At 45.2% G+C, this 13,154-nt stretch overlaps 1 protein-coding gene across 1 annotated transcript in view; it reads right to left on the bottom strand.

Moving 5' to 3' along the window:
* LOC135386241 (cubilin-like) overlaps positions 1-12,737 on the bottom strand; it is a 142,043-nt gene extending 129,306 nt beyond the window's left edge. Inside the window, exons 1-4 of the mRNA XM_064616050.1 lie at positions 12,621-12,737; positions 4,409-4,541; positions 2,596-2,643; positions 269-361 (exon numbers count right to left, since the gene is read on the bottom strand). Coding sequence (XP_064472120.1) covers positions 269-361; positions 2,596-2,643; positions 4,409-4,541; positions 12,621-12,703 — 357 coding nt within the window. The 5' untranslated portion in view covers positions 12,704-12,737. The remainder of the gene's footprint in view (positions 1-268; positions 362-2,595; positions 2,644-4,408; positions 4,542-12,620) is intronic.
* Positions 12,738-13,154: the final 417 nt, after the last annotated feature.

Here is a 13,154-nt window from a genome sequence, read left to right as displayed (position 1 = left end):
GAATGATATCGTTACCTGCCCTGATTTGTTGAAATCACTGGGCGTACGCCTTTTCTGTGACAATTATGAACAGAATAAGTGTCACAGAAATGGCGTACGCCCCCCGTTTTCAACAAATCAGGGCAGATAACGATATCATTCGAAATAATGGTTGGCTAGGAGCGTGCTATGAGGTGAAGTTCATTTTTAAGAGTGCAGGCGTGACTATATTATCATAATACCATGTAGAACAGCGCTTGTATCAACACCGTTCAATATCAACACATACCTCTGAACGCAGCACGTTTGTACTATTCGTGAGGTCCAGAACCTGGCTTTGTAGGCTCTGCACAGTAGGAATGATGTTCGACAGTGCACCCATCTGCGGAGAAATAGAGATTTATTAACGTTAACGAAAGGAAAGTTAGGTAGCAAGCGAGCTGGCGGTGACGATCCATGACTTAAAAACCCGAGACGAGGTAGAGGACGATAACAGACAAACACAAACACGGTCCGTGTTTGTGTTTGTCAGACGAGCATATTCCAAACGATGGCGGGTTTGGGCACATCTATATTCTCTGTTCCAGCTTGATGTTGATCTGCGACCTGTACCCTATTTTCTTTGACGTCACTGCAAGAAGCAAAGTTCGCACAACTATTTCGCCGTCAAGAGAAGAATGGTCCTCAAGAGCGCGTATCTTCCTGCCTACCCTGCTCAAAATTACGGGCTTCAGCGGAAACCGTTGGTGTATCTTTTCAAAGTTCTCCAGGCGTTTCACGACACCCGTCAGTTTGGAAAGCACTGTCGTACCCGTTGAAAGTTGGCCCGCTACAGACACGGCATGGTGCTACCGACAGCGTACTCTACACGTCACTACGATACTCTACGTACTCTACGATGACGTCACGGCGTGACGTCATCGTTCACTTACGGGCTCTCTCAAGGAATTGAGGCGTTTCTAGCAGGGATGGGCATATATTGTAATTAAAATACCATTAAAAATGTAAATACCTGTATTTATATTTTGTATCTAAATACAGACTTGAAAAATGTATTTAGAATTATATTTCAATACCAATCTTTCGGTACTCATGTCTTAAAGTTGCCCTGCATTTGACCTTACGGGAAGAAGGGAGACTGCGGGGGTGCAGTTTTGCCGGGTTTGCGCTAGAAGCGCATGCGATAAACCATTTTGGATGACCGAGTTTTTCACTGTTGTAGCGGACAACGGCCGCGACCACCCGATTACCTTGTTCTGCGAAGCATCTTCGTCAAATTTAATACAAGCGTTTGTTCATCGGTAACTGTGGAGATGCTGTTCTCCTTTCCGAATCTGATTGTACGGTCGTACAGAAGATGCTTGAAAGAAGCAGCCTTCGGGTTATTTCTAATACTAAAATCGTCACGATAATCTAACAAATAAATGCTATTGTTCCTCGCTGATTTGTTCTTATAATCATCATTATTTCTGTAATTCCAGGTGACTTTTTCCTCGCAATATTTACGGTAGTGGTTACAGTATTTAAATACTGTATTTATATTTTGTATTTAAATAATCATGTTGAAAAGTGTTTATGAAGAGTATTTAGTTACCCTTTTCAACAAAGTATTGTGTATTTATATTTAAATACTCAAACAATGTATTTATGCCCATCCCTGCTAGGTAGTGTAGAGATCGATGACTTTTCTTGTGCGGAAGAACACCGTTATCGTTCTTACCCATAAAGAGGGTACGTTATTTGTTGCACAGTCCGCCGAAAACCAAAAATTCTTCACAGGGGGTTTCACTACCCCTTTAAGTTCTTCGGGATACTCCTAGATGTGCTGCCTCGAGTGTTTTTTGTATTCTACTAGGTTCGGACACTATAGTACTACTTTCTTAGCCCTTACGTATACGCGTGCATCTGTACTGCGCGTGCGTATCGATGTACCTTTCTGCCATTACCGTATAACTGTATGTCGCTACGACCTTTGCCGTATGGAATGTGAATGTTCCCTTTGTCATATAATGCAGCTGCTACCTGTATAACCTGCAAATTTAAACCTGCGAGTGTAGATATACTCGATACTCGCCCAGAAGAGGAACAGTCCCTGTTCGATATATCGGAGGCTCTGGTACTGAGGAAATTCCTTACATGTACTGGATGAAGGAATATATTATTATTATTATGATCAGCTTAGGAATCACCTTGAAACGCGTTTCCGAAATGCAGCAGTTCGCTACTGGCTAGTACAGACTTCCGGACATGCAGCGCCCTCTGTGGACGTCATCATGATGACGACGACGCAATAAACGCGCCGGCCAGTTGTCACCTGGCAGGTGCACAGCACGGACCTATGTTCCTTATTATCTGCTCGGTATCCACAGACTCATTTACGAAAAAAAGCCCTGCTTCGCACCTGAAAAGTCCTTCGTGTCGGAAGGAAAAAAAGAAAAGAAGAAGAAGTCAACTGCAAAATTCGAGATCCAAATGCGAAAATGCTGGTAGGAAGACAGCTAGGCCTCAAGCAATGTAAAAATCGAATTACTAGAGTATGTAGCGTTAAGAAAAACGTTCAAACAATTAACGAGTGATATCTGTTATGATCCACGTTCTTACGGAAATTCTTCTTACCTGGTCCGTGCCGAGAATCGGTGCCAGTCTTGCGTGAGCATTCTTCACCTGCGCAGCAGAAACGTGACAATATGTGGTTAGAAAATTACAAGGCGCTGAATTCACGGTCACGTTTTTATTCCCGACAGAAATTGACACAAAAGTGTCGATGAATGGAGACAAAATGAGGCTGCCATTAAGTGTCAAATTATTCGTTAACGTCGCAATATTCAACGAGTAAATGAGTCGTGGCACTTGACCCGACATTATGCCAAGTAAATATAAACGAGGGTCATGTGCATCGATGTAAACACGTATACCAAGCGTTACAGTAAAGTCGGGTAAAAACGACCGGAAAAGAGACGCCGACGTAACATACACGAAACAGCGCCTTGGGCTCTGCGTGACCCACTATACAGTGTGAGAAGTATAATAGGAAATTGCAGGGATTCCCAATTTGCCCCCCATCTCTGGGCATGCTAAGCTTCACATGAAAGTTTCTATTGTAATTTAGCTGGCTAAATTCCTATGGAGGCAGTCCCCCTTACATCGACCCTATTGTACATAGCAGCTAACGACGCTCCCAAGTGGAGATTGCACTTTGTACATGCCATACCATGCGAACAATTCTGAAACTCTGGAAGGGTTGCTACGAGAGGCAGTGCAGTCTCAGTGTGCTTACTAGAACTCGATGTGCCACTCACCTGGATCGTGATCAAAAAGTCGCGTGAAAGATTATGGAGGAGTCTTTCAAAGGGTGGTATACTGCAAGCAGACTTGTACGTATTTGGAGTATTGTATTTAAAGCACTGTATTTTAAATACAATTTGCGGTATTTTGGTACTCTACTCAATACTTTTTGTTTTGTGTATTTGTACTCTATTTAAAATACATTTTATGGTATTTTCTACTCAATACCCTAATTACATATTTTGGATCTCCCTCTCAAACTTTCTGTGTCTCGTCTTTCCATTATCTTGCGTGTTCAGTGGAAATTTCCTGAGTCCCTCGGACTTGACCCGGACATTGGCCCTTCTTGGAAGTCTCCATTTAGAGATCTTGCCCTGTATGTACTAATCCTTTGCGGATGAAGGTTCTATTATGTGTGCCCTAATGTGGTAACGCCGAATTCTGACCTCGCCGAGCAGGGACCTGCTAGAAGTTTGATTTGTTCTGGGTCACATACACTTAGTGGAGTTATATGATATCTCTTTGTCATCTTTTTGGGACTTCCGTTTAGATGACTCCTATCATACAGGGACGGCTTGCATAGTACGCGGGTTTCAGGTTATTCATGTCACATAGCGGCGACTGGCCGCATTGACCAGTGACTGGTGGCTTTTTGAGTTCAAGGATAAATAGTATCTTAGTTGTATTTCAAATACTTTTTGAAGTATTTCGTACTCTATCTTAATTACTTTAATTTTCATATATTTATACTCTATCTTAATTACATTCTAACGTCAGTATTTATTATCTTATCTTAAATACATTTTTGAGTATCTTGTACATGTCTGACTGCAAGGCATTAACGAAGGTGTTCGCATGAAATATTGAGAATGACTTTTCCATGGGGCAGTACCGCAAGCAATACTGCCCCACGACCTTAATAATTAATAATCGAAGATACTTTCCACCAAGGCAGACCGCGTTAACGAAGGCGCATGAAAGTCTACATTTTGTGGCATTTGAAGGCATTGAAGTGTTTGTATGCGCTATAGCTGTGTATTGCTAGTCTACGTATTCTACGAGTACAACATCCCTGATGTATTTTTTTTTCGACTTAATAGATACAAGAGGACACTTTTGGTGAGAGGAGAGTAAAGGCACTCACCGTATCCAACATGGCGGCTACATCTTCGCCGTTGAACAGGATTCCACCACGCCCCGAACCCGTGCGAAAGCTGATGTTCTTTCCCTGAGCTGTGCTGATAACCAGGTGGCCACCTTCACCAGCCAGTTTTGGGCTGCAAAGAAGGAGGCAGAATGATATGCTTCGGGAAACCCCGTATCAAGAGGGACAAGATAAAGCTTTAAAGGAGCGTGGAAGTTACCCCCAAAAACATTTTTAGTTTTTCGCTGCGACGTCTTCTACAGCAAATAAAATGAGCTGCTGCGAAAGAACGATGAGGGCAGGTAATCCACAAAACACGCGCAAGGCTCTGATCCGCACCACCCATAAAGAACCCTCTCCACATCCGAAGAGCGCCGAAGCGATGCCGAAGACGGTGTGACTTATCACGGGCCATGGGCTTCGGGGTGCAGGGAGGCGGCTCCCCCCCCCCCCTGACCAAGAGCTAGGGCACGACCCCCCCTCACTTTTCGCAAGTGCTGCATGGCCCGCGTGCCTCTTCGGTACTGGGCGACAACGCGGTAATGAGCCGAGAGCTTACATAATTCGGAGCTGCGGTTATCGCATTACCTACAACTTCTCTGGGTTATGTAGCAGTCACCCAAGCAGCAAAATGTACTGAAAGTCGGGTGCAATAGGGGTGGACGGGTAGGTGGAAGGCCTTGAACAGACTCGTGAAACTAAGGAACATCGATAAGACACATACCGTCCACCCCTATTGCACTCGACTTTCAGTACATTGTGCTGCTTGGGCAAATTGCACTTTTACAAGTGCAGAAAAGAAGAAAAAAATATTTGTTATATGGCGGCTCTGCTGGAGTGGTATTGCTCTTTCACAATTTTCATCGAGGCTACCCCTACCGACAGCTACTGAGAGTACGCTATCTTAAAGAGGATGGGGCTGCAAAAGTCGTCAGAGCCAGATCTTGAAAGCAAATGCACGTGTGTGATTTGGATCGTGCATCCCTGGGGTAGGGGGGGGGGGGGGGCAAGGTACGACAAACAGAATAAAGCGTGAACCGCATGGCCCGAAAAGCGAACGAAATCTTTCCGGACTGAATTGAGGACCGAACTTTTTTCGGAGAAAAGAATTTCGGGCCGCATTCGGGCCGATCTGGCCCTCCCCTTACAAAAATATCTATTTACTTTCAATTGGCAGTCAATTGACTATGGTCAACATCATTCGATATGATGTCAATTGACTGTCAATGTACAAATGATTGACTTTTCGCTAACTTCTTATTGATATTTGGCCAGTGCTTTTCTATTGAGTGTCAATTGACTTTCAGCAATTGACTTTTAGCACCCTTTCTATTTACTTGTGTGTGCTTTTGGAACATTTTCAGCAATTGACTTTTGGCACTCTTCCTATTTACTTTAGTATGCTTTTGAAATATCATATGAATATCAAATTTTCCGCACTCAAATTGCATGCCTTTTGAGTGATAGCAATAAATGAAACACACCATAAACAATGTAGCAGATGTTGTACACTTTATTTATTATACATTTTAATAAGCATGTTGCTCAGGCTATTTTTTATAGCACCTGGGGGGACATCAAACTTGGCACAGGTGTACCCTGGAATACACAGTATGAGAGGTGATCAAAATACAGGGTGCATGACAGGGAAGTGACGCCAGCCGAAAAAGTAGCAATAATCCAATGGCTATTCAGCCGGAAGGATAATCATAGCCATGATGCCGCAGCAATCGGGTCAACTGTTGCCTGTGTGCGAGTTCGATACCTATAAATACAGAGATTATCTCATTCATTATCTCATCCCAGAGCTTGATTGTTGAACAGCGATGTGCTCCAAGGACAGAAGTTTTCGGCCGATCTTCGGATTGCAGTTCGTTACCATGCTCTGATGCACAGAAAAAAAAAAGTTCGGTCCCAATTTGGCATCGGACAGTTTTCGGATAGTTTCTCTATGACGGGCATTCTAGGTTACAATAGTTTTTCGAGCCATGCGGTTCAGCCTCAAGACTATAATCGAAGTCCATATATAGGAGCATACTGCTTTCTTCAAAAGACATCAGCCCTTTTTGTGGAAACACTAATTCCACAATCCCTTCTGATAAATGCTGATGCCATTCCATTCCTCTTATCACTACACCATGTGTCTTTCGGCGCAAGTTAAAGAACCCTCACGTGGGCAAAGACAATCCACAGACCGACCACGGTGGCGTCGCTCGTGATCAGAGTTGTCTCGCGGCGTAAAGCCACCAATTATTACTACCACGTGTCATTCCTATTCCATTCCTAAACCGTTCCCACCATTGTATTCCTATTTCCGACGCAGACGGGGTGGTTCCGGGATAATTTCACTACCAGCAATGCCTATATCCTACAACCCTAGTTTCGATTCGAACTGCCAAAAGCGGCACCCAACGATTGTTGCGTGAACGAGAGAATTGAGAGTCTTGGCGCCTGAACACTGACATCATCAACAAGACCTGGAAGAGCGTAAACGGAAGTGCGAAGTGGAAGTCCTGTAAAAGATGAGAGCAGGTTGCAAGGTGTGGCAGTGTTCGGGAAGACTAGGGCTTCATGTTTTAAATACTCGGAGCATTCGGTCAATACGGTCAATACATGCGGTACAATTGGTACGGTCAATAAGCGTGGAGAGCGACTATAGCACATTGAATATGATAGACACCACTATTCATTTCTCTGTTTGTAGGACGAATGCAAAACACTTCGAAACGACGAACCACCTTTGATAGCTGGCTCCAAGGCACCACCTCTAAAGCCAATCGAGCGGAATCCGAAAGTCTACATAGGCCACCGTGAAGGTCCGAGATTTACAGTGGCCTCTGGTGATGACAACATCCACACGAGTCCACGGGATTTGGGTACAGCTATGCCAGGCACGACTGAACTTTTGCCTGCATCAAACGAAAGCTTTTTCTTTTTTCGGAAAATACCGCGCCGCCTTTTTACTTTCCGCGCCACTTACTTTCCGTCACCGAATCGCTTGCACGAGTCATTTCTAATGAGCCTGTCAATGGTTCCCATTTTTGTATTTCCCGCGCTTTTCCGTCTTTCTTTTTTTATACCGTTTATAGCGCCGCGAAGCAACCGTGGCTATGAGTGGCGTACAGACGTGGACAGATGGAGAGAAGACAGCAGGAAGGAGTGGGGGACAGGGGGGGTGAGTATGCGTCCCGGGCCGACTTCAGGGGGAACTGTGCCGGCATTCGTCTGGAAAGTCTTCGGAAAACCCAGGGAAAACCTCAGACAGCGCAGCCGGTGACAGGACTCGAACCCGTGTCACCTCCCAGCCTCGGCGTGGAAGGCGATCATCCTAACCACTATGCCACGGAAACTGGTCACTTTTCAATCTGTGTTAATTCCATGCACCGTAGAGCTCTCCTCTAGGTTAGGTTAGGTTAGGTTGGGTTGGGTTGGGTGGTGTTGAGTTAGGACTCGCCCCCCCCCCCCTTTTGCCGTGAAGGACTTCCGACGCCTGTCACGACGACTGTCACGGGCTACGGCACGTGACCAGTGACGTTCAACGGCACAGCTGAAACATGTATAAGCGGCGCGTGAGCCGAGATGAAAAAAAAACAAAAAAAAAACAAAGAGAAAAGACACAGAGCAGCTTCAACATCACGCGGGGCTCGTGTCTCGCGCCCGCGACTGCCGTTCTCCGACTCTTTTGTAAATTTTACTGTGCAGTAACAATACGCCGCAGATCGGAAATATTTTGCACGGTGACTCCTTGTGGACAGCTTCACAAATGAAGCAGGATTTCGGGTCATGTTAAAGCCATTATCGGGTCACCATAACACTAAAAGAGGCGTAACCAGAAGACATATTGCGGAGTAATTCAGTAACATCACTCCCACTTGGAGCATTCTGTTATCTATAGGCAATGGCTTTGTTTCGGTCTGTCTACCAAAATACGCCAGAGGTATTACAGGTAGCAGTGCATATGGCTGTGCAGAGCTTGATATTTTCTGAGAGATATATATGCTACCAACTACCTCGTATATCTACGGTGTTTAGGAAAGCCTATCTTAGTTATTTTCTTTTTCACCCTCGCGTGATATGAGAGGGGAAGAACGCAGGGATGGAGCGGGAGATGGAGCCGGGCCGGAGACGCTAGCAACTTCGTGACGTGGCACATGGTTGTTTACACGCGTCGTCTTTGAGGAATGAAGATGCATGGATGCGCCGTGTGGCTCTGTTTTTCAGCTAACGTAAAAGAACGCTCGAGTAAGTGAAATTACTCCAATCAATCTACAGTTAATTAAAACAAATGTATTGTGGCGCAGCTCATGTCCACAGATACCACGCCCAGATATCACAGTGAATCCCCTGTGAATCCCCCCCCCCGCCTTTTTTACTGCCGTCAGAAGCTCTGTAAACAAAGAAAAGAAAACTCTCATTCGCACTGTCGATATCGTAAATTCAGATTGTCTTCATTCCCGCTTTAAACTGCCCAAACAACCTGCCAGGAACCAAACTCCCAAATATGCTTAAAGGGGCACTGAAATGCAAAAACAAGTTCACTTCAAGTAAACAGATAAAATGGTTAAAAAGCAAGCGAGCTGGTGGCTAAGATCCATGACGAAAACCCGAGACTGGGAAAAAGACGAAAAACAGACGACACATCACAAAGTCTCAATTTTGAGAAAGCCTCAAAATTGAGAAAAGTCACACAAGTCAAAGTCTCAAATTTGAGACTTTGTGTTGTGTCGTCTGCTTTGTCTTTTTCCCAGTTTCAGGTTTTCGTCAAAGTTCACTTCAAATCACGTTCCACACTGTGTTATCATAATTCAAAACTTTGATTCCATTACGAAGCTTCAATATAAAAAAAAAATATACGGGACTCTTTCTTGATTCGGCGTTGAGCAGTGAACGGCGTTTCAGCTCGTGCCTCGGTTGTCTTTAGTCCATGCTGCGCTTGCACGCGCGTGCCACTCCACGGAGCAGTTCCGCTGAAAAACATAGTCCGGGTTGCGAAGACGACTGACGTCGCCCTCCGAAGGACGTGAAAATAAATGTTGTCAGTGGAACATTTGTGCGAGAACTGTTGTAGGTTACGATTCAATGAGTCGACATTGGAAAATGAAGCAGTGCGCATCATGCCGCGCATATACGGAACACTACGATCGGACCCGTTCCAAATCGCCACGGCCACGATAGGTAAGCGCGTGCTTGTCCTCCAATGTCTTGCGCGCTTGTCCAATCGTCGCTTCCTGTGGATCAGACTTGTGCCCGTTACTCGAAAAACGTAACTGATTACCGTTACCGTTACTCGTACGGAAAAAGTCATTGATTAACGTTACCAATTACTGGACTCCAAATGTAATTAAGCAACGAGTAGAAAAGTAACGCGTTACTCCGGTCGTTACTCTGCATTCACGCAAACTATATACCCGTCTTTACCTGCCTCAGAAAAAAAGAAAGGAAAGAAACCGTTCAACGGCGGAACAGCTGAAATAACACACAAGTAGACCTGTCCGTCTACTATATCTACGTCTACTACGCCTACGTCGGACAAGTAGATCTGTACGTCTACTGTATTTATCGCCTGTGAAGACGTTGACCCGATTGTGGAAGAACATTGGGCGCGTCTTCCCCGTGACTCGCTATAACTCCAAAGCTACCACAATGGTACCACCACACTTGTGTAGGAAGAGATTAGGGAGAGAGACCCTGAAATTCCAGAACGTTATTACTATAACCTCCGCTTGCTATAATAGAGCGGCCGAAGAAGGGCTGACGGCAGGAGGGTCTTGACTCGGGGCAGAACATGCGAAATGTGAGTTAATCCCTGCCGGAAAAGTAATCAATTACTTAGTAGTAAAGTAGTTGATTACTCCAAAAATTACTTTGACCAGTAAAGTAACGGATTACTCGAAAACTCACTCAAAAAGTAATTGATTACAAGTAACGCAATTACTAGTAACGCGTTACGCACAAGTCTGCTGTTGTTGATCCCATTCGTTGTCGCCAAAGTCTACATATTTCGAGTGTTTGTTGACATGTAGATATTTGCATTGCACATGATGTAGACATATAGCAGGCTATACAAACGTGCTTTCTCTAGGTGTAATCTAAATCCCACGATCCTGTCTCGGGATCCCGGGACTGGTCAGAAGGACAAAAAGAGGGAAACATTTTGAAATCCCGAGACCAAAAATGGCACGGGATTTGCGAGAGTACGTGGGACTGAGTTTACAAACTTGGTTACCGTTCGAACTGTTCGTGTTTCGTCAAGCGAACGAACAAACAAAGAAATAGTTTTTTTTTTTATTGGCGATGAGCGGCGTACCGGCGTGGACAGATGGAGAGAGGACAGCAGGAAGGAGTGGGGGATAGGGGAGGGGTTCTCGGGCGGCAAGCTGCGTAGGCTTAATATAGATATACACTCTAAGAAGAAGAAGAAAAAAAAAGAAAGGCAGTAGCAGTTTCCACCCGGTGTGGGTAAAACTGCGTTGGGCACCTGATCTGTATCTCTCGGAGAACATGGAGCAGTCAAAACAGGGACAAAGACACAAGAAGACACACAGTCTTTGTCCCTGTTTTGACTGCTCCTTGTTCTCCGAGTCATGTACCAACAAGCCCATCAAGCCACTCTAGTCACCTGAACTGTACTTGAATGAGTAGAACTGTAAGGGTACGCACGTTTCTACTGGTACGTGTAGAATTGGTAGTACAACAGTTGTACTCAAAACAGAGCAACTGTTATTGTAACATAATTATATACAATGTTTGAGGAACTCTGTCTATCCGCATTCGAGCGCGAATCCTTCTATCCTAGGACTGCAGCTTCAGGTAGCCCTAGCGGCTAATAAGGAGCGCGCTGCGATGTTAGACTGATAGGACTGCAGGTAATTTCGCCTAACTCGCGTTCCTTTCTTTTTTTTTTTTTTTGTATGTTCCGGAAATGTCCGACATACGGTACTGGAAGCAATGTTTACCTCTCCCAGACTGCTACTGTCTTCGGCCGGGTTTGAACCTGTGACCTTGAACTCAGCAAGCCAACACGTTACCGACTGGGATACCGAGTGAGCTACCGAGTTCCTTTTCTGCGGTCAAAAGAAAGAAACGACCTAAGCCGGCGCTATACCCTCCCATGCCTACTGCGGCCTTGCTTGATAGGTGGATACAGGAGAACGGGAGAGCTTTCCCGCTTTCCCAGAGAGGAGAATGCGCGCGCCTGTTCAACGCGGTCCGTACAAATACTGTCCTTCTGCCCTCCATCTGTAGAAAACTTTCCCTTTTTTCTTAGAGTGTAGACTTTTGGTAAGCATATTCGCTGCTTTCCGTTTTCTTGTGTTTAGAAGTGAACGTTCGCGTTATACCCTTGAAGACGTAATTAGTTTCAGTTTGTGACGAAATATCCACCATGAATATAGTCCGCAACTTAAAGTAGCACAGAAGTCATTTTTAACACCCAGTTTTCTTCCTATAAAACTGTTAAGTTTGCCAGGAAGATGCACCATGCGAAGTAATTTACACCACAGAGTCATAATTATCGCAGAAATTGAATTTAAAATACGCCGCAAAAAGCGACCGTGCGCAACGGTGGTGAAGAGCAGTACCAGCCTGTGATCTGCCTGGAACCTCGCGCTGACGCTATAAGGAGAACGCTCGCTGATTGGCCTAGAGAAATGTTGTCTGCTACTCGGCTGTTCGGGGTTCTGATAAAGCCTTTCTCCTTGCTCGGTAATGCTTCGGCCGCTCCTTCTATCCCCAATTCTCCGGGAAAACTGGCAAAACAGGTTTACGGCGGCAAAGGGACAATGCGCTGACCCCACTGACCGGCAAACCAGAACGAGTCTCCTTAAGCCGTCATCGGTGACGTGCCATCATACCTCCTCATCCTCGTTAGAGCTGGAGTGGCGAGTTAAGGGTGAAGGCGCGGAGCTATGTTTATGGGAGTTTTTTTTTTTTTTTTTTTCTGGGAAACAAATTGCACACATCAAAACCTTTCGCGCTATTCGGTATAATGACACACACACTTTCATCAGATCTCTTAATCTGAAATTTTTTTGGATGGCCCTCTGTACTCCTTTAATAGCTTAACGTCTGCATAATGTATTATTGCCTCACGGAAGGTTTTGCGCGAACAAGCGAAAATCAGAGTACACGCAGTCACTCTTTGATCTTATGCATAAAAAAGAAGAAGGGATACATTTGAACTATCATAACTATTTATAAGGTCGTAACTCACTTGTTAGGAAACGTATCTCCAGAAAGCGACGTAACCCAGGCACAACACAGGGCCACAAGCAACGCTTCACGAGGCTTCAACATATTCCTCCGTTGTGAGCGACACTCAACACGCACGCACACGCGTGTAGTATGTGTGCCTGTGGAGGGACCAGGCCGGCACCGCACGCCCCCCATTGACAACGCTTCGCAGGTGCCTCTTTTTACGCACGGCGGGAATCGTTTACACATCGTGGCCCTTGATCTTCAACATGTCGATAGTGCCGATACGACAGAGTTTTAGCGGTAGAACGACGGAAAAGCTAAAAAAAAACACGTTCGGAGAGTGCACGAATTTTCCGCCCCTAGTGACCGAAGGAAAGTAACTCGGAAGAGATAAGAGAGACGTCCCTACAAATTTCATTGTTCTCCGTTCGCTTCTCACTGGGTACCGGTGCAGGCCGCGCTGATATAGCGGAAGGATCCCAGATCTTATCGCAGAGAGTGCGCGCTCTGTATCTGCTGAAGGCTCGTAGATGCACCAAAACAGGTTAAT

This window comes from Ornithodoros turicata, chromosome 2, assembly GCF_037126465.1.
Source record: "Ornithodoros turicata isolate Travis chromosome 2, ASM3712646v1, whole genome shotgun sequence".
NCBI lineage: Eukaryota > Metazoa > Arthropoda > Arachnida > Ixodida > Argasidae > Ornithodoros > Ornithodoros turicata.
Note: the sequence above shows the minus strand (reverse complement) of the source record. Positions and strands in the feature narration are given on the sequence as shown.